This window comes from Cajanus cajan, chromosome 11, assembly GCF_000230855.2.
Source record: "Cajanus cajan strain Asha chromosome 11, NIPB_CcT2T_4, whole genome shotgun sequence".
NCBI lineage: Eukaryota > Viridiplantae > Streptophyta > Magnoliopsida > Fabales > Fabaceae > Cajanus > Cajanus cajan.
Genome location: NC_138527.1, coordinates 37853405 through 37880772, shown reverse-complemented (window position 1 = coordinate 37880772; position 27368 = coordinate 37853405). Strand labels below are relative to the sequence as shown.

General features: G+C 32.2%; 4 protein-coding genes across 5 annotated transcripts; 2 read left to right on the top strand and 2 right to left on the bottom strand.

The window, feature by feature from the left end:
• Positions 1 to 3357: 3357 nt before the first annotated feature.
• LOC145953530 (uncharacterized) lies at positions 3358 to 4449 on the bottom strand. The gene has a single exon (XM_083067506.1). It carries the CDS (start codon positions 4447 to 4449, stop codon positions 3358 to 3360), a length of 1092 nt encoding a protein of 363 aa, XP_082923632.1.
• A 2025-nt stretch (positions 4450 to 6474) lies between these two features.
• Positions 6475 to 8282, top strand: RTH (RTE1-homolog). 2 transcript variants are annotated; one of them, XM_020361944.2, is made up of 3 exons: positions 6475 to 6641; positions 7102 to 7394; positions 7732 to 8282. In XM_020361944.2, exons 2-3 carry the CDS (start codon positions 7125 to 7127, stop codon positions 8152 to 8154), a joined length of 693 nt encoding a protein of 230 aa, XP_020217533.1. In that variant the 5' UTR covers positions 6475 to 6641; positions 7102 to 7124; the 3' UTR covers positions 8155 to 8282. The 2 variants fall into 2 exon arrangements, with proteins under 2 accessions (XP_020217533.1, XP_020217532.1); XM_020361943.3 differs by having other exon boundaries at positions 6477 to 6641; positions 7106 to 7394.
• Positions 8283 to 11542: 3260 nt separating this feature from the next.
• On the top strand, positions 11543 to 15201 carry TRX1 (thioredoxin H-type 1). The gene is made up of 3 exons (XM_020362082.3): positions 11543 to 11703; positions 14432 to 14554; positions 14861 to 15201. The coding sequence occupies exons 1-3, from the start codon at positions 11608 to 11610 to the stop codon at positions 15002 to 15004; spliced, it is 363 nt and encodes a 120-aa protein (XP_020217671.1). The 5' UTR covers positions 11543 to 11607; the 3' UTR covers positions 15005 to 15201.
• Positions 15202 to 19245: 4044 nt separating this feature from the next.
• Positions 19246 to 25442, bottom strand: BGAL3 (beta-galactosidase 3). The gene is made up of 19 exons (XM_020361593.3): positions 24652 to 25442; positions 24470 to 24565; positions 24240 to 24352; positions 24057 to 24123; positions 23857 to 23949; positions 23550 to 23693; positions 23217 to 23305; positions 23024 to 23129; positions 22846 to 22933; positions 22572 to 22690; positions 22321 to 22485; positions 21969 to 22150; positions 21495 to 21604; positions 21303 to 21412; positions 20871 to 20981; positions 20671 to 20784; positions 20382 to 20584; positions 19842 to 20178; positions 19246 to 19761 (listed from the first exon to the last, which is right to left on the bottom strand). The coding sequence occupies exons 1-19, from the start codon at positions 24829 to 24831 to the stop codon at positions 19627 to 19629; spliced, it is 2562 nt and encodes an 853-aa protein (XP_020217182.1). The 5' UTR covers positions 24832 to 25442; the 3' UTR covers positions 19246 to 19626.
• Positions 25443 to 27368: the final 1926 nt, after the last annotated feature.

The following is a 27368-nucleotide window of genomic DNA, read 5'->3' as shown; positions in this document are numbered from 1 at the left end:
AAATTTAGGAATATTTTAAAGTCTTATTGAACAACCAAAGACTTTAACTATTAGTTACTGCAAGAATAAATAAAAATCTCTCATTTGCACTTTTTTCATGTTTTTGCTTAAGTGATTTATTTTATATTGCTTACCATTCACTTGGGGAATCAATCATGCTCCATGAGAACTCATAATAATATCACTATTAGAACCAAACTTATTCTCACCCTATATGTATATTGTTGTAGACAGCAAACACAAAAGAATAACACTTGTAATCACACACACAGAGTAATTGAGTGTTAGGGAATTGAGAGAGAAGAATGTATTCAATAGTATATTATTACATAAAGTTTACATCCTTATATATCTATTATATTGCAACTAACAATTGCCAAACCGTTTATAACAGTAACAACAACAAACTAACAATATATGGACTAATGAAACTGAATTACTATTACAACACTCCCCCTTAATTCAGCTTCCCTATGCACTTGACCCCAAGCTTATTTCTTAGCTCTTCAAACCTTTCCTTTTTCAACGGTTTGGTCAGAATGTCTGCAATTTGGCTCTCAGATCTGCAGAACTCAAGTTTCAACTTTCTTTTACTTATTTGGTCCCTTAGGAAGTGGAATCGGGTCTCAATGTGTTTACTTCTACCATGTGCTACTGGATTTTTAGCCAGATTTATTGATGATTTGTTATCCACCATTAACAGCATCCCTTCCTCAGTCTCTATCTTCAATTCTTCAAGCAAAGTTTCCAGCCATAAAGCTTGACAGGCACCCATACTAGCTGCTATATACTCAGCCTCACATGAAGACAAAGGCACAACAGATTGCTTTCTTGAGCACCAAGAAATTGGAGCATCTCCAAGCATGAATACATAGCCTGTGGTGCTTTTCCTGTCAGCTTTATCTCCACACCAATCAGCATCAGAGTATCCAACCATATTGTGATTAGGACAGCTAAATTTATTAGGAAACATCAGTCCATAACCAATTGTTCCCTTAGCATACCTGAGCAACCTCTTAACAGCAAGCAAATGAAATTGCTTTGGTGTCTCCATATATCTGCTCACAAGCCCTAGTCCATATGCAATATCAGGCCTCGTATTGCAGACATATCTTAGAGATCCTACCATTTGCCTATATAGAGTCTTGTCCACCATTTGATCTCCCTCAGACTTGTCAAGTGTATTTCCAGTATCAACAGGTGTTGAGACTGGATTGCAATTCAGCATCTGAAACCTTTCCAACACATCTGTAGTATATTTGCTTTGATGCATAAAAATTCCACCTTTAGTTTCCTTGAACTCTATTCCAAGAAAATAAGAGAGTTTTCCCAAGTCATTCATTTCAAATTCAGCCTTCATATCCTGCTTGAATGCATCAATTTCTTCAGCTTTGCTTCCTGTTACTAATAGGTCATCAACATATAAACATACTATTAGCAAGTCAGTCATATTCAGCCCCTTTGTGTACACACCGTATTCAGTAGTGCATTTCACAAATCCAAGTTGCAGTAAGAAGCTATCAATTCTTTTATTCCAGGCTCTTGGAGCTTGCTTCAGGCCATATAAGGCTTTATGCAATCTATACACCTGTTTTTTCTTGCCTTTAATTTCAAACCCAGGTGGTTGTGACACAAATACTTCCTCCTCTAGTGGCCCACTCAAGAAGGCAGATTTGACATCCATTTGGTGTATTGGCCAACAGTGATAGCTTGCCATAGAAACCACTAGTCTTATGGTTTCTAATCTTGCAACCGGGGCAAAAACTTCATCATAGTCCAAGCCTTGTCTCTGCAAGAAACCTTTTGCAACTAGCCTGGCCTTGTATTTGGCTACCTCACCCTTTGAATTTAATTTCACTTTATACACCCATCTCACAGTAATTGCTTTCTTCCCCATTGGCAGTGGAGTAAGTTTCCAAGTCTGATTCTTCTCAATTGACCTCAGCTCTTCTCTCATGGCTTCCATCCAATGTGTCTCCTTCACTGCTTCCTCAAAGCTCACTGGTTCCATCTCTGCTGACAAAGCCATGTGAACCAAGTCACCTTCAGTTGTGACTTGTGAGTCTAGAAAGACCTCATAGTCGCTCAATCTTTGTGGAGTTTGTCTCATTCTTTGAGGTCTTTTTCCATTATGAATTTCTGCCTCTGGTTGTTGCTCAATGTCCTCATCAAGATGTATTATTGTTTGTCTTCCTAGATCATCACTTCTATCATTCCAATCCCATTGTTGAGTTTCATCAATCTTCAAGTCTCTGCAAAGCATCATTTTTTGAGTTAGAGGATTGTAGACTTTATACGCACCTGTAGAATGATATCCAAGCAGAATCAACTTTTCACCCCTATCATCCAGTTTCTTTCTGTGCACATCAGGGACATGCTTGTAGCAAATGGAGCCAAAGATTCTAAGGTGACTAACATCTGGTTTCAAGCCTGACCATGCTTCTTCAGGAGTGATTTCATCAAGTCTCCTTGCAGGGCACCTATTCAGAATGTAAATAGCTGTTGAGACAGCTTCACCCCAAAACCTTTTGGGCAATTTCTTGGTCTTTAACATGCTTCTGGCCATGTTTAAGATTGTCCTATTCTCTCTTTCTGTAGTACCATTGTGTTGTGGAGTGTAGGGTGCTATTACCTCATGAATCAGCCCCTCTTTATTACAATAATCTTCCCACTCAGCAGAATTGTATTCTCCACCCCCATCAGTCCTGAGTGATTTCAGTTTCTGTTCACTTTGCCTCTCCACCCGTGCTTTGAAGCTAAGAAAAGTGGCAAACACGTCACTCTTCCTCTTGATTAGGTAAATCCAAGTCTTCCTTGTGAAGTCGTCTATGAAGGTCACAAAATACCTATTACCGCCTAATGAGTTCACCTCAAAAGGACCACAAACATCTGAGTATACTATCTCAAGTGCTTTGACTGACTTGGTAGGAACATGAGCCACAAATGAGTTCCTAGTCTGCTTACTTGTAAGGCATTCACTGCACAACTCATTAGGGGTTTTAATAGTAGGCAATCCAGTCACAATACCAATTTTACTAAGCATTTCAAGACTCTTGAAATTCAAATGACCATACCTTTGGTGCCATGTCCAGCTTTCATGAGCAACTCTGGACACTAAGCATTGATTTCCATCCACCTGAATTCCAACCTTGAAAGTTCTATTGCTAGATAGTGGAGCTTTCAATATCAATTTGTCGTTAACATCAAAAACCTTCAACACTTTATCTTTAAATGTCATTGTATAGCCTTTTTCCAGCAATTGACCGAGACTTAGCAAGTTACTCTTCATCTTAGGAACATACAATACATTGGAAATGTATGAGTGTTTGCCATCTTTCCTCTGAATTGAAATCTTTCCTATTCCCTCTGCGAACTATGATCTGCGAATTTCTCTTTGCTCTTAGTAGTCTCATCAAGGCTCACGAACCACTCTTTGTGTCCAGTCATATGATTGGAGCACCCAGTATCAAGATACCAACAATCATTCTTGTCATGCTCTTCTTTGGTTGTGACCATGAGCAACACTTGTTCCTCTTCTGACTCCTCTCCCTGTGCCATTCTTGCTTCAGCATCCTTTCCGCCATTCCCAAAATTGAACCTGCACTCAGATGCAAAGTGGCCATAGTTTCTGCAATTGAAACATTGTACCTTTTTTCTATCAAATTTCTTCTTGTTCTTTCTGAATGAGGACGTTGAACTCGGGTCTTGATTGACTCCTTCGTAATGCTTTCCTTTATCATTTTTCAATTTGCCTTTTCCTTTTCTTTGCATGTTCCCCTGTTTAGAGGACCTTTTGCTTGATTGGGCCTGTAGAGCTTGATCAGAATTCTTGTCAGGATTCCTCTCCTTAATCCTCTGTTCATGTGCCTCTAATGAACTCTGCAGTTCATCAATCTTGAAGGACTCAAGATCCTTTGACTCCTCTATTGCAACCACAATATGATCAAATTTGGAAGTTAATGTTCGAAGCACTTTCTCAACCACCAATTGATCCTTTATTGCTTCTCCGCATCCTTTCATTTGTTTTGTTAAGGATCGAATCTTGGTGAAGTAACCAGAGATGGTGTCACTATCCTCCATCTGCATAAGTTCATATTGCCTTCGCATCGTCTGGAGCTTCACCTTCTTGATTTTTTCAGCTCCTTCATAGCTTTTCTCCAAGCTATCCCAGGCCTCCTTGGCATTTGCCGCACCAGAAATCTTCTCAAAGTTCGCATCATCGACACACTGATGAATCAAGAACAATGCCTTACAATCCTTCTTCTTGGATTCTTTGAATATGGACTTCTGGGCATCAGTCGCTTCGTCTCCAACAACTTGATAGCCATCGTGCACAACTTCATAGACCTCCTGGAAACCAAATATCGCATTCATTTGGATACGCCACCTATCATAGTTCTTGTCATTCAGAATCGGTAGTGACATAGTGAACCCACCGTTACTGGTCATGATTTTCAGTCAACACATACACTCTCTCTCTCTCTCTCTTTCTTTTCCTCTCACAGGTTCAGGATCAGGAACCTTGCTCTCGATACCACTGTTGTAGACACCAAACACAAAAGAATAACACTTGTAATCACACACACAGAGTAATTGAGTGTCAGGGAATTGAGAGAGAAGAATGTATTCAATAGTATATTATTACAGAAAGTTTACATCATTATATATCCATTATATTGCAACTAACAATTGCCAAACCGTTTATAACAGTAACAACAATAAACTAACAGTATATGGACTAATGAAACTGAATTACTATTACAACATATATGTGTTGATGCATGGTATGCTCATGAAACAATATATATTTACGTCAAAATCTTGAAACAATGTAGAAGCAATAATTAAACCCTTCAATTAATACACGTTATGTATGCCAATAATATTTTTTTATCAGAGAAAAAAAAAACTTGCATTGCTATATGCTACAAACGGCTACCAAAATCCTTTTACAAATAGCATGTATAAATGTAAAAACCTAGTTATTTTATATTTATATTTATACCATTTGCAAGTAGTATAAATGCAAAGTTATTAAAATTATAAAAGATACAAGTACTTAAGTATTTATATCTTGATATAAATAGTATTCTTACCCATAATAATATTAGATTTTTTATCATGTAGCATTCTTGAAAGATGTTTTTTGTTGTCAAAGATAACAAATTAAATGCAAATCAAAATTATAAAATTTTCTTATCACACAGTGCTCTTCATCCACAGGATCTCACTTGATATATCTTTTGATCCTTAATTTATTCATATCATTCACTTTCATTCAACAATTATCGAAGAGTACATCCGTGTATTCTTAACCCAGTATAGGAATAAATGGTCCATATTTTTTATTAGGTCTTTCATCCACATCCAAGTATAATACTTGACTTCATCAAGTATTTTTTTCTTAGTCAATCATCCCTCCTTTAAATATATAATTATTCTTATGTAGCCATAGACACTATACCACACCATATAACTCTCGATTTATCAATGCAGACTTTTGAACCTGACTTTGGCATATGTTGCCAAAAGTGAGCTTTTGGACAATGCTGACAATATAATTTTTTCATTCAACCAAGAATAGCAAATCATCTATATCTCATAGACTTTTTCACAAAAGAAGATGTGAAATTGTTTCTTCTTTCTCTTTACAAAAATGGCAAAGTGTTTCAATAACATTTAAATTAATTTCTCTTCTTGTTAAATTATCCCCGATGAACAATCTATTTAAGAACATTCTCTAGACAAAAAAAAAGTCACCTTTAGAAGTATTTTTAAGATCCACACTAATTTTAATAATTGATCCTCCTGACATCTCACATCTTCTCTATGCAATGTCTTTTAAGTTAGAGTCATAATAAATATACTATTAAAATTCTCTAATATTAATATATAATTATATATGCCAATATATTTACATCAAAACCCATAAACAATACATAAGCCACAATGAAATCCTGTAATATTAATAGATGTTAGAATTACCTAATACTAAACTAAATACATTATAAATTAAAAATGTTTTTTTTTATCCATGAAAAATGAAACTCAATACTATAAAATTTATAATAATTCGCACACTTTACTAAATCAATAGACCCTTAGAGCACAAACCATATTTATAATCCAACCAAATATATAATAAAGTAGTTAATAAAATCGGTTGAAGAGTAGAATTAAATTCAGATATTGTATTTTCAAAAAATTATTTTTCTCATACTAGTTTTGCATGTTTATTTCATACTTTGATCTAATTTTTTCCACCATATTACTTATAATGTTTTATTTTTAGCTATTTTGATCTATAAGGGATATATTTAAGAGTTATTTTAACTTAAAATCACTTCAATTTGCGTGGTAGCAGAAATATTAATGCAATTTTGTCCATCTCTATAAATGAGATGATAGAAACTTAAAAAGAGTTTGAATAATAATTGTTTCACACTTTAGGAAAGGCGTGAGATGGACAGAAAAAAAAGGGGGAAACAAAACACAAATAATATAATAAGATGAAAAAAAAGAGTTTAGAGGAGAATTATGCAAATTACGATCCTTTCTTATATTAGTGTTTATGAAATATTGAAATTGTAGGCAGTTGCACAAGTGTGCGAGTAGCTGTTCCTCAGTGTCTGCTTTACAAGGTAATTGGATCCAATCCCTCTCTCTTAATTCTATGTTCTGCGTTGACTATAATTCATGCCTATCCTAGGGTTTCTCATCCCGCTTTGTAATTTCATCATGAATCGCATACTGTTTAGATGTCAGTTTAGGGATCAATTCGCGAAACTAAATCTCAATATCGGATTTCGCAATCCGAATCTATGTTGGAAACGACGTAGTAGGATACGTAATGCTGAAACTCCGCTTAGTGCACTGCATCATGATTATACTTGAAACCACAAATCGATGACCTCAAAAGAAATATCCCATCGTTGCTTCACTTGAATCATGGAAATTGAAAATATTGGACTTTGGACACTATACCTGCATTTTTGGTGTGATAATTTGGTTTAGGTTCAAACAATGTATACACCTATGTTTATGTAGCATTTATATGTTGATGCCTTTCGGTTTTATAATTGTTTGTTGTGTCTTGGCAAGTCAGCGTTCTGCCAACTTTTGCAATGGAAGCAGAGTTGGATACCGAGCAGCAGCAGATGATGGATGGAAGTTATTCCCAAACTATGCGAATTGATCCGAAAAGGGCTCGATTTCCATGCTCTGTTGTGTGGTCACCACTTCCTGTGATCTCGTGGTTCATTCCTTGCATTGGTCATATTGGAATCTGCAGAGAGGATGGAGTGATATTGGATTTTGCAGGGCCTAATTTTGTGTGTGTGGACAATTTTGCGTTTGGATCTGCCACTCGCTATCTTCAAATTCCCAAAGAAAAGGTATATGCTACTATTTATTGATTTTTTCCCCTCTTTGTGGGAAGTGAACTCACAAAAGGTTTGCTTCCCCTTAGAAAACAAATTGTCCTAAACTAAAGTTGGGACAAATCAAGAAACATAAAGGAGACTGTAGTCTAAATGAGACTCTTGTTTCTTTGCCAAACAACTTCGAGTCTGTAACTTTCTCGTGTTTTTATTTCTTCATCATGCTGTGATATACTAAATGGAGCTGTGAAGAGTTATATTTCAAAGGAACTTGATTTGGCCAAGTTTTTAGCCCATAGTTTTCTGTTCATCTATTGCTTCTCTAACGTTGTTTAAAATATCTGCTTGGCAGTGTTGCATCCCTTTAGGCCAGTCTGCGTACAATGGTGAGGAGCACTACATGCAGGGTGAAACTAGAGATGACTTGAGGACTTGGGATGATGGACTAAGGAAGAGCACTCAAGAATTTCAACATCGATCTTACAATCTCTTTACCTGCAACTGCCACTCGTTTGTTGCCAATAATTTAAACAGGTTGGGTTTCCTGTCTGGTGGATGGAATGTGGTGAACCTTGCAATTTTCATTTTATTCAATGGACGTTGGGTCAGCAAAGCATCTATGCTTCGATCTATCTTGCCATTTGTGGTTGTATTTTTTCTTGGAGTCACATTTGGGGGCTTCACTTTCCTAAAGTTTTGGTTCTTCTTCATTGTCATTCTTATTGGGTGGTTCCTTCTTGGTACTTATTGTTTCAAGAACCTGATTCAGTTGTAGTGTCTGTTTCTCTCTGTCTACTTTGTATAAGACTGTAATACATCTGAAGTTGGTGAAACATAATCAATTAACCATATACACTGTATTCAGATAAGTTTTGTTGTCAAAGGCTTGTTGCTTCACTAGGACTTGTTCTTGTGGTATCATTTGTTAGATAATGTGGCATGCAGCAGCATCTTTGGCCCACGTCTCTGTAACAAATCAAGGTTGGTATATATGGATTTTGATTGGGCTTATTTGATTGTTTATTTGTTTAAACAATAAAGTTACTAAATTTCACGGGCATGAAAAAACACGGTGCAGAATAGTGTAGATAATTAACAGAATCAACTTAAATTAGTTTGAGTTTTTTTATTATTGATAAATCAAGGTATTTTTAGTCGAATGTCAAGGACTAATTTAAGGTACTGAGATTTATTTAAGTTGATCTTTTTTAACAAATATTTTTATATACACATAGATAAATAATCGAATTTTTTATTACATGTTTAAGGGACAATGTTATTTATTAATTATATCACAACTTATTAGTTATTATTTTGAATTTTGATTTGATAATTTTTTTGTTAATTTTATTTTGTTATTTTGTATGAAGTAAATCAATAAATATATGTAACATAATCATAATTTTAAATTGAATAAGTTAATAATGTAAATCAAGTTCTTTTTTGAGCTTGAATCAAATTAAGTTTAAACTTTTAAAAAAGTTTATTTTAAATTTGAAATGAGTTTTAAGTTGGGTTGAACAAAGTTTACTCAAATCATTTTAAAAGATCTTCCACAAAAAAAAAAAATGCTTCACCTTCTTGCTGGTATACAAGACCGTGTACACTCTATGACGCTCAGGATATCCATCATCTTTTCTTCTAGTCCATCTATTTTTACTTAATAAAAAATTTAAAAAAATTACTGATTAACAAGAACATGACCGTGTGTGAAATACAATTTTGATAGTCTTATTTATTTTTTTGAAGAAATTCTTTTAAAGCAATGTGTAACTAGGGATGGCAACAGGGCCCATGGGAGCGGGTAATAGTAAACCCGTTCTCGTTCAGCTGAATGAAAATTGGTCTCATACCCATCCCATATCTATGCGGGTATTCATTAAGCGGGTATCCATGAATTTCTTGAATACCCACAGATATCCATGGATATTCATGGATATTTATAAATTTTTTAAGAAATTAAAAAAACTATATTACAAATAAATTTAAGTTTATATTTAATGTCATTGAAATATTAAAAATAAAAATTTAATGTTAATTTTGAATTTGTATTTAACGTTAATTTTGTTGAAATAATAATAAAAATGTAATATAATCAATAACTTAAAATACATCAATCTGATAAGTAAGTTAAAGTCTCATCACAAAGTTACAATAATTCAATCTCATAATTCCAAACGAAAGTAAACAACTTAAATTACATAAATCTTATTGGTCCAATCAAAGATAGAAAATTAATCAAATTACATCTAACATAATTCTATAACATGCTTAACACATGTTAGTAACTTCATCAACCTCACTTTTGTAAGAAAATAAGATGAAAGAGTGTAGTTTTAGGGCTATGTGGTATAAGGATAATTAAGATATTTAAGAAATAATATTAAACGGGTATCCGTGAGTATGGATATCATCATACCCGTCCCCGCCCCATTTATAAACGGATAAAAAATTATCCCCCATTATCCGCGGATACCCAATTAGCCTATCCATTTATTACTCGTAGCGGATTTTATCCACAAGTACCCGCGGGTGCGGATGTTTTTGCCATCCCAATGTGTAACCAATACAGGGCATTTTTGCGTACGACTTTTACACTGAAAACTCTCGAAAAAAGATATTTGTTCTTGTGCGGGAAATATCCGTGTGTCAAAATCAAATCGCGAATGTTATCCTGAAGAAAAAAAAACTCAAATCGCGAAGAATTCAGAAAAGAATGGCCAAAAATAAAAGTATGTACTATTCTCTTTGAAAACAAGGCCATTCTTCGTACAAGTTATGCCTTGTGCATAGCCAATTCTTCCAAAAAATACTATATTGTATGGTAGCCGACTAGGTCGAACATCTGAACCCGTGAATATTGAGTTCGAACGCCCGAGCCCGTGCGCCGAATACTGAGCTCGTCGACCACCCTCAAGCGACTAAAACGCGTCGGCGTGGTCGGCCAGGCTTAGCGCATCTGTCAGGATGCTTACGGAGAGTTTAATTACCTTAATGCATCGGATTAGCCCCCTAATTTTCCGGGGCCCAATCCTTAATCACGGTCTAATACGAACACCTATAAATAGAGCCCCAACAAGGTATGTAACCAACTTTTAACTACCGCATTTATTACGCCGAACACTGACTTGAGCGTCGGAGTGTCTATGCAGGCACCCCCTTTACCTTAGACTATTCGGAAGAGAACGAGAAGACCGAGACCCAGGACCCGACTCGCTATAACAAGGATGATTGAAGTGTGTATCCTGACACAGGAACAAATACAAAAATAAAAACTTTAGTTGGGTGATGTTCAATTTTGGAATACCAACTAAACTTGGCCTTGATCAGTAATAGCATTGACTCATGAGAATAAAAGATAAGTTTGATTTACCCTTTTTTTTTGTAATCTTAAATATTTTTATTTTAATACACATTGTTAACTTTTTGAATGAATTAACTCTGTATACTTTTCTTTTTAATAATTTCTAATGGTTTTCTTTTGATTGCTTAAAAAAAAAGTTTTCTTTTGATTCTTTTATCTACCTTTTAAAGTTTTACTTAAATTTAAAATATCTATACGATACGTGAAATATGGAAATCCATAATAATATCATCTTCCATCATATAGAAATATGGAAATATTTAAGTCGTTTTCGTATCTCCTACTTTCACGATTTCATCCTTTTTTTTTTTTCTTTGTAGTTGGAAATCCATTCGTTACTAAAACATGGGCCTAAACGCTAAGTTTACCAACGATTCCCTGTTATAGGCGTGACCCAATTGTCAGATTCGCTTTATTTCTAAACTACAAGTAACTATATTCATAATCCTGCTGCCACGTATTAAAAAAACAAAAATTAATTTTTTTTACCACAATTCAAACATATACATATATATAAATTATCAATAATTAAAAATAATATTATATCACAATATAAGTTTTATTTATCATAAATTTAAAATATAATTTATGTATTTAAAAATATTTAGGACTTAAATATGTTGTTATTAAAAAAAAATTCATTGAAGAGCCAAATTCATTAAAAAAATGATATAATGGTAAAAAAAAATACAAGTATATGATGGTGGATGGCAAATTGGTAAAAAGCGAGAAAGTGGAGCCCGTTTTGAGGAGAGTGCGTACCCCATTTTGCTTATTTAAAGTAGTAACATAGTAACAGCTATGGCTATGCCATATTGAAATTTGAAACTGAGAAAGTTTTCTGAGAAATTAAGGATCTAGAGAATGGCAGGTGCATCGGAAGAGGGACAAGTCATTAGCTGCCACTCCGTCGAGGCATGGACTGATCATCTCCAAAAGGGCAACGAATCCAAAAAACTCGTACGTGCCAACTCATTCATCTGATCTCAATTCAATTATGCCATCAATATAAACAAAACAATGTTAATTTCACTTTTCTTATCATTTGACATGATGCATCCGTGACTGGGTTGTTTATGTCTCCTATGTATCTGCCTTTATGAATATTATGTTTCAAGGCCATCCATGGATTCGATCTGTTTTCATTGTTATTATTATTATTATTATTATTCATTTCATGCGCCCTTAATTGGTTCTGAATCTTGTTCTTAGGAATTCTGTAAAAGTTGTTGTTTGTGTTTTTGACGATTATTTGTGTCGTTTTTGTTCTGTTGAGAACTAGGCCGAATTTTTTTTTTCCTTTTTTTTATGTGAATATAAATTTGTAATTACATCTCAATGTACTCATATGGGCTGCTATGATGACAATTTTAATATGGGCTGTGGCTTTGGGACATGTTAGGTTTTTCATTGGTTGTGCACACTGTTACTCATGTGACAATTGCACTTTTCGTAGGCTACATGTAATTATGGGATCTTAAAGCCAAATCAAATATTCTCTTTGTTTGATGCCTTTGTTATCTCCACCATAGAAAAATAACACTTCAGGAAAAACACACTTAGGGAAACAAGCAATTTCTATCCGTAATCATAAGCACAGTTACCCTTATATCGTAATCATCTTCATACAGTGTGTTTGTTTCTGGTTATTAACTAATCGTATTTCGGAAAATATATGGATAAAAAAATGTATTTTCTTATGTTTGTTATAAAAAAAAAAACTATTTTCAGCTTAAAACATAACTTCTATAATCCTATGTTTTTATTCTTGAAAAAAGTAGTTGTTAAATTGATTTCCATAGGGTGAGAATTAAGTTTTTTATTTTTATCTTTTTAAACTCTTTCTTACACTATTTTTGTAAAACTATTCTCAACTTAACCAAACATATTTTTTTTAAATATCTAATAATGTTATTCAATATTAAAGTAATACTTCACCACTAAAGAAATCTATCTCAATTGATTGATTAGGATGCATGAATATCGTAAATTTCTTTGATACATCCGTGTTGAATTTATATGGATCACAAAAATAATACTCCACTTAGCTAGGAAACATACATCATGAACAAAAATTAATTTTTAGCTATCAATTTTGAAATATTGTGTAAATCGTGTATATAGACAAAAAAAAATACTCTAAAATTTTTTTTTTCCAAGAATAAATGTTTATAACTTAGGAAAAAATATCCTAAATAAAGTACTGAGTTTTGCAGCCATCATAACTATGTCCTAAATATCATTTAGCTAAAATAAAAATGTTTTGATAATAACCATGTCCTTGTAACCATGATTGTAAACACTTGCAATCAGACTAGATTAAGTTGTGTTAGAGCATCTCCAAATGGGAGAAATAAAATGCAGATTTAATTTTTAAATTGAGGTCAAGAAGCTGGTAAATAAGTTTTGTTTAATATATAAAGAGTCTAACTCTAATGAGTAGAGAATGTGATCAGCTAGCAACCAAAATAGTTGAGGGTATAACTAGATTGGTTGGACTTACTCAAGAAAGAGCACCGAAAGAGAATCAATGTCCATAATGAACTGGTTGGTTGTGGGTCGGCTGTTTATGGAGTAGTAATATGCAATATGTGCAATTCATCAAGAAGGGGCATTATGTAGTTTGAATTGTAAACATGTTATATAACTTTTTAAAGGTAAAATATTTATATACTTGATGGACTGAGAAATATTATATTTAGACCCCTTTCTATAACTTTTTCCCTCAGTTTTATTAATATCAAATCTTAGACCTGCCATTAATGCAGAACAGCAGAAGAGAAACTTTTATTAGAAGAAAAAAATACTATACGTGAAAAATATGTAACTTATTTTTTAATAGTTTTTTTCACTTTTGTTAAGACTGATGTTAAAGTGATTTGTAATATACTTAATTATATTTGAAATAATGATAAATAATGCTTGTGAGAGCTATTGATAGTCTGCAAATTACGAAAAGCGTATTAACTACTCCAACAACACAATGCCCATTATTGAGGGAAGTTGTTTTTCACTGTGTTTCATAAGGACTTTTATGATTTTTGCTTTTTGGCATGAAATGGTGTTGTTTTCGGGAATACATGTATTGTTTGTAATTATAAAACTGCATGTTGAACTTGAATGTATCCTCTTCTGAGTCTGTTACTAGACCTTTCGAATTGTTTTTTAATGTTTTATCATGTCTTAAATTTGTGCAAAATGCAAAATAAAAGACTTAGGAATTCATCACATTATGCTTATATCTCGAATTTGCTAGCCATCTTAACTTATAGTTCCATGGAAACTAGGCCTGTTTGGTTTGAAAAACGAAAGTTTTCTGTTTTTATTTGCATCAGTAGTTAGAAATATCACATTATTTTTGCTTTATTCTAATTTCGCTTTCAGTTGATTCTAGTTCGATGATCTTTAATATTCCAACAGCTCTGTATTGTTATCACCATTCACCAGGACGTTGGTTTAATTGTTTGTTTGCAAGAATCTGAATTTACTTTCTTTAGTGATTTCATCAAGTCTGCAACTGAGACATATATACAGTCATACAATGCTTTTTTCTTCTATACTGCATGCATAAGTTGCTCTGCTATCTCCTTTCATGCACTGTAAATTTTCCAGAATATTATGATTTGTATTTATATTTCATTGGTAATGAAAAAATTGAGATATATATTTACCTTTCTAATTGTGTCAGATTGTTGTGGATTTTACTGCTTCTTGGTGCGGACCATGCCGTTTCATTTCACCATTTCTGTCTGAGTTGGCTAAGAAGTTTACAAATGTCATATTTTTAAAGGTGGATGTGGATGAATTGAAGGTAAAAATAAAATATTAATATTTTTAGGTATTTTTAATAGTTTGATATTGTTTTTTATCAGAATTAGAATTTTATGTCGATGTTATGTATTTATATATAACGTAGATTTTATAATATACACATACATATTATAAAAGTAGAATTTTAATTCTGATTAAAGAATAACATCAACAATATTTATATTTATAGTAATCTATCCAAGTTTTATTCAATTAATAATTTCTCTAGAAAAAAAAAAAAAGCAGAGTAATTTTGAGAGAGAATTCATTTAGAAACTAATAATTAATAATAACTGATTGATTGCAGACTGTTGCTGAAGATTTTGCTGTTGAGGCTATGCCCACTTTTGTGTTTGTGAAAGAAGGAACGCTTCTTGGCAAAGTGGTGGGAGCAAAGAAGGAAGAACTGCAGCAGACAATAGAGAAGCATGCGGCTTCATCTAGTGCTTAATCTTGCTGCTGTTAGTTGTTACTTTCACCTTCAGAGACATAATTTATGCTTTCATCTTTATTTTTATAATATCGTACTAGACTTTTTCTTTTTGTTATTTCTGTTATTGCACCAATCAGCTTTATAAAAGGTGATGACTCCTATGATCAGCTTTCTTCCGTCTTGAATAATAGTGGATGCTGCTTTATCATATGTAACTATTTTGCTCTACTTGTTTCTTATGCTATGCTCTATTCATTCTAGGGAAAAAATAAAAATCAATTTATTTTGAACAAGGGAAAGAAAAGTAATCAACACTTAGTGTGTGTTTGGTTTCAATTTTGAAACTTAATTTCTTTGTCTCTCCACGTCCAAGTAGCAATTTAAGGAGAAGCTATTATTTTCTCCTTCCAGTCAAACGTGAAAAATCACGTTTTGACACTGTTCCAAACACACATTGTTTCCCATGTGTTGATTCTCTTCTTCAACTTCTCTCTCAAGTCCTAATTCCTAAACATACAAACTGCTTTAATATCATTCTTAGTACATAATAGTAATTTGGTTATTATTTTTCTCTAAAATGAATAGTTTAAATAGCTTCTCAGTAAAAAAATAATAAATCTCAAATAAATAGTTGTCCTTAAATCGTTTCCAAGAGAAATGCCTTTAAATAAGGTTCCTAAACTATTTGAAAATTTCAAGGAAACTTATGCGCTATTTTTTTTAATTTGAGACCTTGAAAATTATTATTTTTTATTTGTCTTTAAATTTTTTCAAAAATGCCATAAATTATTAAAAAAAATTGATGATTCTAAACTACCATAAAAATAATTTTAGAGACACTTTCTTAATTTAAGAACCCAATTAAAAAAAATTTAAGGGCTTAGATATATTTTTAATTCTTTAAAGCTAGATTTTTTAGTGGTAGGAAAAATTGGAAAAATTATAATAAGATTCAAACTTAAGTAGCATTTGTTTTAAGGTGTTATTTTACATTTTCAGAACCAAGATTCCCTATAATATTATAAGTAAAAATTTTATTTATGGATATATTTAAAAAGGTGTTTGGTTACTTTTTAATATTCCTAAGAGTATTTTTTAAAATTTATTATAATTCAAATAAAAATGAAATTACAAGTGTCCTAGAAATGACTTCTCGCGTATTCTAATGAGAATACCACTTTCTTACCTTTTCATCTTAAGAATGAAAACTTGTTAAATTATGAGAATGTAATTTTTTAAGAATAAAATATACTTAAAAATCTTATTACATATCCTTTTAACATGTATAAGAATAAGTATTCTTACTTTTATGTTCTCGAAAATAGAAAAAAAGATAATCTAAAACAAGTATCGTAAAGGCTTTGCGTATACTATCTTACTTCTCTATTAGATGGTCGATCCTAATAGTTTTTCCTCAAACTTAGATTTAGGCATGACAATTAAATCTACACTCAAAATATCATGCATGATTTTGTTTTTTGGCTATAATAAATAATAATAATAATAAATTATTAAAATAATTTAATTAAAAAATAATTTATCAAAATAAATTGTTTTAGCTATGTAAAAGAGAGGAATAGAAACGTCATCCTATTTGACGTTTTCTGCATGGTTGAACAATGAACGTAAAATGTTAGCATGGTTGACGTTTTGTGCACAATGCAGTAGGGATGAACAGGATCATGTAAAGATGAATAGTAAACAACAAAAAAACGTCATTGTAATTGACATTTTTTGCACATGCAGGGTTCAACACTAAATATCATTATAATGGACGTTTTGTGCACATGCATCCATGTACAAAAAACTTCACCAGGGTTGATGTTTTTCATGTAGTAACATGTTACCCTGACTGACGTTTTGCTACTGCTCCTCAATTCTCAGTGTATCTTAGTCGAGTGTCTTTATATACTTTTTCAACACTAATATTTTTTTAAAATATTCTTATTATTAATTTAATTAACACCAAAATATTTTAGATAAAATATATTTAAATAAGAGTAACAACAATTATCCCTTAAAATTATATTTTTATAGGCTTAATAAGTTACTACGGTCATGAGTTTTCTAATAATGTTTAATTAAGTATCTAAACAAGTAGAAATGTAATTAAATTATTAATTTTTCACATTTTTATAATTGAGTTGTTAGAATTATTTTATAGTGACTTTAAACTGTGATAAAAATAAGTATTTCACATACATAAAAATTTAAACATTACCAAATTTTTTACGTATATAAATTTTAAACTTAAAAATTTACATGAAAAAATAACATATAATTCTTTTAAACAATTAAAAAAAACTCCATTTTTTAAATTTCAATTTAATAAACTAATTAATTAATTTCAATTAAATTATATTTTATATCACTTAACAAATTTAATTTCAAGTTAAAATTATAACTAATGATAAAAAAAATATTCACAAATATTTCACATCAACAAATCTATATCCTAAAAATATATATGCAAAAAATCAATTATTATTATTATTATTATTATTATTATTATTATTATTATTAGAATCAACTTAAAATTAAACATAACAAATTCTAAACCATAAAACAAAATATTCTTATATTACTAAATCATTATTATATAATTATAACCATACAAACAATAATATTAATACTTCATCTTAATTAACAACACATTTATTTTTACATGCATAAAATTATAATCATCACCAAATTTTTCACATACAATAATCCTAAACTTAAAAATATACATCAAATTAACAACATAAACATTATAAATATTATTACTATAAATAAATTAATACTATAACTAAATATATATAAAAAAACATTAGTGTTAGAAAAAGCATGTAAAGACACTCGACTGAGACGCACTAAGAGTGAGGACTAAGGAACAGTAACAAAACGTTCAGAGTGACATGTGATTACATGTGCACAAAACGTCCATTATAGTGTGAATCTTGCATTTGCATAAAACGTCAATTATAATGACGTTCTCTATTGTTTACTATTCATCCATGTTCATTCCTGCATGATTCCTATGCATCTTGCATAATCCCTATTCATCTCTGTTGCATTGTGCACAAAACGTCAATTATGATGATGTTTTGTGTTCATTTTTCAGCCATACAGAAAGCATCAAGTGGGATGACATTTTCTGTTCCCTCTCTCCTACGTGGCCAAAATAATTTATTTTGATAAATTATTTTTAATTAATTTATTTTAATAAATTTATTATTATTATTTATTATGGTCATGATTTTCGTGGAAAAATCCCACTATAATTATATATGAATTTTTCTCAACTTGAAAACCTAGTTTCACATATGTAACTCTCCACCATGTACCCATATTTGTCTAATTTTTTTACAATAAATATATATATATATATAAGTTATTTTTTAGTTTTTTATAAATATTAAAAATAGAAGTTAATTATTTTTATAATTAAATAATTTAAATTATAACTATAATTAAGTAACAAACTTAAAATAATACATTTTATTAAAAATGTAATTTAATTCTTAAATTTTTTATTTATAAATTCTTTTTTATTTATTATTTTATATATTATTTATATTATAATATAATTATTAACTTATAATTTAGTTTATTTAAAATGTATAAATAAATTAATATGCTAAAAAAACATGACGAACCTATGTAAATTTATCCAAACTCGACAAAATCCAATAAAAATGTATCTAAAAAACTAAATTCATCTCTTTAAAACTCAAACATAAATCAGTCCCACTTTTACGGAATCGAGGACAGAGAGCAAAACTCTTGGTCTGTTTTGTTGTCATCCCAACTTAGATTATTTTTCAAATTTAAGAATTAATCTTTTTAATTCCTATAATTTTTTTAAAATGTTTATTCCTCGAGGACCACCTACAGCTTCAGTTAAATTTAATAATTTAAGAAAATAGTAGACTTTATGTGACAAATTTACTAACAAAATTTAGACAACCTAAAATATTTTTTCCTTTTAAAATTACAAGAACTAAAGTATTAATTTTAAATTAAAAAAAAAACTAAAAATAATATTACCTCGTAGATACTAAATACATATTTAACTAAAGCATGTTTAAGCTAAAATTAATTTTTGAACATGCTTAAATTTCTTGATAGTTTAGGGAAAAGCTAAGTAATTTAAACAGCAAGTAAATTAGATTCGTAGGTTATACCGATAAAGTTCTTTTTAATTTATGTTTGCATGGTCATTGATAGATAACTACAAAACCAAAAGAAAGAAGAATAAGGAATAATAGGAGGCAAAGTGAACAGAAGAATGGAGTTTAAATAAAAGTAGAGAATGGATACAGTAGGATCCACTCCCAACTAGAACCTGATTTGGAGTTTAATTTACCCCATAAATTATGAAATGAAAAACCATCACACCAACCTCTTCCCAGTGCCTATTTCTAGTTAAAACTTAAAAAGGCCTGGAACTATCACTCCAAATTCACCTACCCAACAACAACTAATTTATACAATACAATCCCCTTAGCACATCATTAAATAAAATTATAAACCTCGTGCCTTCGGCACCAACATAGTTACTTTCTCCCTAAACACAACTATGACACTTAAATTAACCTATACTATTCAATTATTCTTCTGTTAAGTAACTGCATATAAAAAGGTGCTTTGTTAACCATTCATCCCCTTCTATTGCTAGTAGTTGGAGCACAAACAGCTTCAACTGATAACCGCTTCAACACATTCGGACATGGGTCGTGTCCAAAGTTACTGTTTGATACACTGACCGTGCATCTTCGTTTTCCTATACATTTCTGTCAAAAATGAAATGACAAAGAGCATAAGTTATATTATCATCCAAAGAAAAATGTGTTACTAAGTTAATGAAGAGTACCTTCTCTAAGATGGCATAGGAAGCGGGAGAATGACAAACTCCCTGCTCATAGTTCCCACAGGTCCCCAAAGGAGTTCCAAAGCTTGCAAATTTAATGGAAGAAATGGCCTGGCCAAGACTACAATGCAAGTGAACTTTTGGAGGATGGAACACCTCTGATTTTCCGAAGCTCTCAATGTGCCAATTCCTAATATTTGGGTGGTACTCAGACACATCAGCGCACACACTTCCCACTGATCTCTTTACAAGTGAAATTCTTGAAGGATCTCCCCCAAGTTCCTCAAAGACAACTAACAGATTATGATTTGGCTTCAACCATGATCTAGGTACATGGTACCTGAAATATTTAGTACCAAAAGTAAAGGACTTTGAGCCTAAGTGAGCCATGCATTATCTATATAATGAGTCTGTTTGAATACAAAATTTAAAAAAACTTTTGAAAGTTTCTCTATCGAATTTTTTTCCAATAGAGAAATTTTCATAAACACTTTTAATTTGTATTCAAACAAGCTCACTATCAACAAAAAAAATTATACTGACCATCGTTGGGTTGGTTGGCCACAACCAACCTGACACTTTGGAGGGCGGAATGAGCCAGCGTAGCTGCAACCATTGCAATTACCGGTAGCTGGAGCAGTCCAGTATCTTCCAATGCTCAGCCCATTAATCCATATTTGACCTTTACCCATACCTTCCATGTCCAATGCCAATGGCTCGTCTCCTGCTGGAGTATCGAAATAAGTCTGCAAATTTACCAATAAATTTTATTGTTTTTGAAAGCCAATATTTGGTTTCGATGAACCTTAAGCACATTTCTGTTTATTTATACCTTGTGCCATGTCAATGGTTGATTTTTATCTAAAACTAATGCTGAATCCATCCACTCTACCGAAGAGATACCATTTGGAGATGCAAGATTCATGGCCTCTCCTTTCAACCCAACCTGTTTTTTAAGAATTGGCATGTCTTAGTATAATTTTTTACTTTGTAACTGAGACAACAAAAGCAGGTTAAGTAAGACTAAGCAACCTGGTAAGTCCATTTCTGCCAAGATAAGTCCAACTTTCCTTGGTCAAGTCCACGGAGTGCAACTGGACCAAGGATTCCTGTGTTCCAAGTCTCAAAATGTCCTCCCACGTTCTATGACAACACATCAGAAAAGAATGATATTATTCATTAGTAGACAAAGTATAAATCCTTTATACGCACAGTTGACACACCAATAAGGAGGATGAGTGGACATGATGGCACCTCGTTCAATTAATAAAGGGTAGAAGACCTTTCACAAGAAAACTAAAGGAGAAACCAAATACAATAAATAAATAATATTTAAATGGTTTTGCTGAAAATTTGTCTTTTGATATAACCCAATGAATTGCATGAATTGATACTTGTATGTAGTTTCCTCCATCCTCAACTGCAGTAGGATTTCAGAAAGTAAAGGTGGAAAACAAAACTTACTTGAAGTCCAACAGCAACACTGAGTAGAGCTATTTTGTTTGTTCCAGCACGAAGGTTTATCGGGCCAGTATATCTGAATCTCCTATCCTCCCTTGTTCCATATGCAGAACCTGTTTTTAATATATTTATAGTGTTTCCTTTGACAAATAAGATGGAAAGGAGATATAGAAAAGAAGGAAGCAGAAAACACACCAGAAAGTTGACCATTGATAAAAACATGCACTGCATGGCCTGTGGATTGAACAATGAGAGTGGGGAGTTTGCCACCATGGAGAAAGGATTCGGATGAACCTATATCAACACTGTAGACATTTTGATATGAAATAAATTAGTTAGTCAAAATGGTTTATTAATATTTATCATTTAGCAGCAGGAACCTACTAGAGATCATATTCAATTCAGCATCTAGAAAACCAACTGTTTATTTTCATGGTTAATGCAAGTGATTTGTTGTGTGTTTCAAAAACGAACAAAAAAAACTGCTAAGAAAAAGACTCAATATTGGTCATAGTGTCAATGCATGGTGGAATAAAAATAATGACTCATACAGTTCTTCAACAAACTAAGAAACTAGGAATCTAAAGCATAAATAATTTCAGCAGTAGGATATTGACAAATTCACTTACTTATGGAACAAACCTATCAAACTTAGAAAATCAAGCTTACCTAGTTATATACCAAAGATAATCACTTGAATCCCGTGTTACATTTATCTGTTCCAAGAGACCAGAAGTAGTGATTGTGGCAGAGCCATCATCTAGAGAAGAAATATCTTCATCAAAACTCTCCCATGAAAACATCCGAGTATTTGTTGGCAACATTTGCATCTGAGATGTTTGCACTCCAACCTGATAGAGAAAGAAAACGACTTCAGTGGTTTTACACCATTTTAAATTGTTAAATCTCATCGAATGGAGATATTAAAGGTGAATAAATTGTGTCCTAGGAAGCCTAATATGGTGATCCCTGAGTACCAATGGAATATGATGATTTCAAATCTTAGACTTTCGTTACGTACTTTTGCTGTATTAAAAACAACATTTCTACAATCAGGGAGGATGCTGATGGACCAAGGAGGTAAGTTATAGTGCATATTGTTGAACATCACCCTAACAGAAGATTTTGTATCATAGTTTGCAAGGAAAGCAGCACAGTCTCCAGATTCTGTAGAGTATACATGAGCCTGGTAAAAGGTGAATACCCACAGGGGTCAGCAAACAAAAACTATGGCACGATTAAAAGGAGAGAAAAATTGAGAGTAAGTTACACCTGCTGGAAGTTCCCTAATGAAGTAACAACAGGATCAGTTGAAACTAAAGCCCGCTCACACATCTTGATAGCCTTATGAAGCTCCTTTAGATGACCATACTTTGGTTGTCTAATCAAACCTGTCATTTTTTTTAAAAACAAATGTATTCAGTTAAGTCATCAGGGTGGCAAGTCTCTTGACTTAAAATTGTTGATATAGGTCCAATAGAAATAACTAAGGAAAAGAACAGTAATAGCCAGCAATCACATAAATTATAAAACTTTCAGTTCTCACCATATTCATCCAGTGGAGCATCATAGTCATAACTTGTAGTGATGAAAGGGCCTCCAGCTGTTCGGCCAAAATTGGTTCCTCCATGATACTACATGCGCAAAGAGAAGTTACTAGAGTAAATGCTGTCATCATCATCAAAATTTTTATGAATCGGCCTTTTTTGTATAAGATAACCAACCATATAGTAGTTTACAAAGGATCCTCCTTTTTGTATGAATCGGCCAACAGCAAATGCCAAATCCTGAACAGGTCTTTCATGAATTGGACCTCCAAACTCGGTAAACCTTCATATTTGACAGAAAAAGTTATGCAAGTTCATTTCTTTAATTCCAAATTTTGAGAGTAACAATAAAAAAATAAAAAATGGTTACCAGCCACTCCAAGCCTCTGTCCAAATTGTAGGCTTATAGGGTTTATTAGGAGTAAAATAATCGCAATAAAAGCCATTGCATGTGTTTATCTGTCATTAAACCGGAAACAGAAACAGATTAAAATACCAACCACATTCCTGAACATGCAAGGTTCTTGAAAAAGAAAAATTAGGGCAACAAACGCATTTTATTTAAGCTACACACCTCTTGATTTTTTATTATAATAATAACAATAGAACAAAAACAACAACAACAAATGTGATGGTGCAGCCGAGGGCAGCATGTAATATTAGTACATAACTTTCACGACAAAGGAAGGGTGAGAATGCTCACCACTGGATCAGGTGCATCATCTTCCTTGCACATCACCCATGGGACCCCTGTTCCCGTTTCAATAGCCATTTTTGCAGCCCAGTTCACATACTTTTGGCCAGCAGGTCCAAATAATTTACTCTGTCCCCCATACTCATTTTCAATCTGAAATACCATATTGTGAATAATATTATAGCCACTTAGCCAGATCTAAAGTGAAAAGTCTACAGCTACTGGTGGTATAGTGCCCTTCCAAAACAATTCAGATAAAATTGGTAGACTATATATAAATACACAAAGCAAGTTAACAATGGAGACTAAACAACACCTGAGAGAGTATAATAGGACCACCCTGGGATTCATAGAGACTTTCACTCTTCATCATTCCCACAATCTTCTCAGTAAACCCTTTCATTGCTTTCTGCAACATCGTTAACGGGTCATCAATAAAACCTTTCAATTGAAAGATTTTAGTAACTCACTCAACAATGTCATAAAAATTGGCTTAAGAGAGACAGAGAGAGACACCTTGAAAGGTTCATTGTCTGTTCTAAAGCTAATGCCCGGAACATACTTGAGCCAAACAGGAAATCCTCTGCACATTACAAGGGAAAAATCATAGGAAAATCGAACACCACCCCACATGACCAAAAGAGCTCGAGTTAGAAACAAAACAACATAAGAGAAAGAAAGTTGGAAACTTTAAGGTACCCGAAATTCCATTCTGCACAGACATAAGGTCCAATGCGAAGATGAGCGTATAGCCCCGCTTTCTGTACTGTCTTCACAAACCTCACCAGATCATACCTTCCTTCAAAGTTGTACTAAATCCAATTCCATGCAAAGAAAACACAGAGACATTAAACCTCAAATTCAACTTGAAAAAAAAAAAAAGAAGAAGATAATAAGTGGCTTAGAGAGAGAGAGTGGTAGTGAAGTACATTGCCTTGAGAAGGCTCATGAATATTCCAAAAGACGTAGGTTTCAATGACGTCTATACCCCCCTCTTTAGCCTTGAAAATCAGATCTTCCCACATCTACAGAGAGAAACAAACATGGAACAAGGTAAAGTTTTTTGTCCACGAGAAAATTATAAGAAGAAGAAGAAGAAGAAGAAAGTTACATCTGGGGTACTTCTGGGGTAATGTATGGAGCCTGAGAAAAGGATTCTCCTTTGGCCATTGATAAGGATGGCCTTTCGGTCGTAAGCAACGGTACAGTGAACCCGCTGCAGCTGATAACCCAACCACAATGCCAAGCAGAAGAATGCAAACGGCAATTTGGAAACCGAGGTGGTTTCCATGTTTTCCCAAACGCTGTAGAAGACAACAGAGAATGAAAGAGAGGGTGTGTGGTGTGCTGTTGCTTTGAGTGCTGTGGTTTTGGTATCCAAAGAGAAGAGAGTGGTGAAGGTGGCAAGTAGGTCAATTAAACTCGGTGTTGAGGGCACTAAAGTCTCACACTCTACTCATTCAGTGCTGACTGCTGAGTAGACCAATTTATAAGACGTAATGCAAAACAGCTTTTTTCTGAATGTTCACACAACACCGCTTCCAGTAAAGGAGTAATGTAAATTATGTCTGAAATGTAATCTCTGTGTCCCACACCCAAAACACAAGGAATGTGATCAAAATAAATACTACTACAACAACTCTGTTAAATAGCAAAAATATTATTATTTCTTTTTAAGTTTGGCAATCAACGGCTTTATTGTCGAAAGAAATGTAGTCCTTTAATTATAGTTATACTTTTTTTAGCCGGTAAGAGAAGAATGAAATTCAATTCGCGCATAAAAAACGGTGGTCGTTAACTTTGTACTAAGAACGTGACACAATACAAGTCAAGGAAAAGTTAGTTATCTTTATTTTTAATAATTATGCTTTCACTAAATCAATTAATTTTAGAGGTAAAGTAATAAATTATTTGTACTAATAAATTTTGATATTTAATTAAACATGATTAATGGTCAAAAGTGATTTTATAATTAAATACAAGTTAAAAATAAAACTTGGTATAAAACTTGTAGAGTTTAATGGTGATGCAATAATAATATAAATAATTTTACATTATCAACTACCAATTTATATGAACTTTTTGTTATTAATTATAAAAAATTAAAAGACAAAGTAAAACTATTGAGTACTATAAATGCATGACTTCTTTTATCAAACTTTTAATAGAACGCAAAAATGACCTAACATTACTTCAGCTATAATCAGTTATGGTCCTAAAATCAAATCTTTAAGACGTAGTCAAACATAAACATGGACAGATTAACGTGAAACCTAATAGTAGTATTTTTGGTGCATAAACTTAATAGTAGTTTAGGGGTTGGGTTTGATGGGCGAGTGAATGAATGCGGTATTTATGAGCAGTCATGGCCCACACATGAGTGTTGATTTCATGTGAACCTGAAAACTGGAAAGAAAACCCTTTTGCATTTGCCTTCTTTGTCATGTCATGTGAACCAACGGTGACCCAACCCCTTATCGTATTGCTACCACACCAACCATCTCCCATCGTCACAAATTCACAACGTTGAGCCATTTTCGCTGGAAAATCGGAGAAAAACAAAGTGATGAACAAAATAGTGAATTACTAGAACCATAACAAACACAACCCTCACCTTGGATACCAAAAACACAAAAAATCGAGCCTCGCCTTTTTTTATTCAATTTCTTTAGCCTTACAAATGATTCCATCTTTCTTTTTTGTCTCAACTTTCCGCTAATGTCTGAAGCATAAGGAAAAATCAAATGGAAGATGCGAGTCGAGGACAATCTGTCTTATTTATATATATTAGTTTGCTCACTACTTTTTTTTTTTTTTTAAATGTATATGTATTATGCATGTAAGCAAGGTTCAAGCATTATACAAAATAATTCCGTCCATCAAGTTCACCAAAACCAACGGTAAACCAAAATAAAAGTTAAGTACTAAAGAAATAAACTAGCCTCTTTTTTTTTATGTGTAAAAAGTGGCCCTGGGCCAAAAAGGAAAAATAAGAAAGAAAAAAAAAAGTTCATAAAATTTCCTACACTAATAACTTTGATTAAGTAATAATATCCAAAAATAAATAAATAAATAAATAATCTCAGAAGAGAGAGTAAAAACACACATAATAATAATATGGACTCGATAAAAATAAATATTTATATGCAAATATTAATAGGACTAGTATTAGAGTAGGTATGAGTACTATGGTACCTACTTTGTTCTATATATCACACATTTATTTATATATAATTATTTAAATAAAAATGTATTATATTATAATATACAAAATTTAACTTTAAATTTAAATATATTGTTTTATTTATTCAATTAGAATTGTTGTGTCTTTTATTGGTATTTTTAATTATTATTTTAGATAATTTAATCTTTAAACATTATCATATTTTATTTTCTTTAGGTATTACAAGATTAAAACAGTATTTAAACTTAAGAGATAATTGTTTACGCGATTATAAATTAATTAAGAGTTTATGACTTGCCCTAACCCATTTATTAAAAATAATATTTAAACTTGAAAACTAAGTGTATACACAATATATCTAAATGATAGATAAATTAATCTATTCTTTTAAGTTTATAATATATATAGATAAAATAACTTAGATTTCATTTTTATTATTATTGTTTTTGTACTCTTTTTTATTGATAAAAGAAACATGATATCAAAATTTTTTGAGGTGAAAATAAGGCAAATAATGTATCAAAGACTTATGTAATTTGACTTGGCTTGTCCTATCTATCAAAAAGGTCATGCTTCTACTTAAAAAAAAAAGTTTGTTTGAGTAAAAAAGTCATCATTTATGCTTTAAAAAAATGTCTACTAGA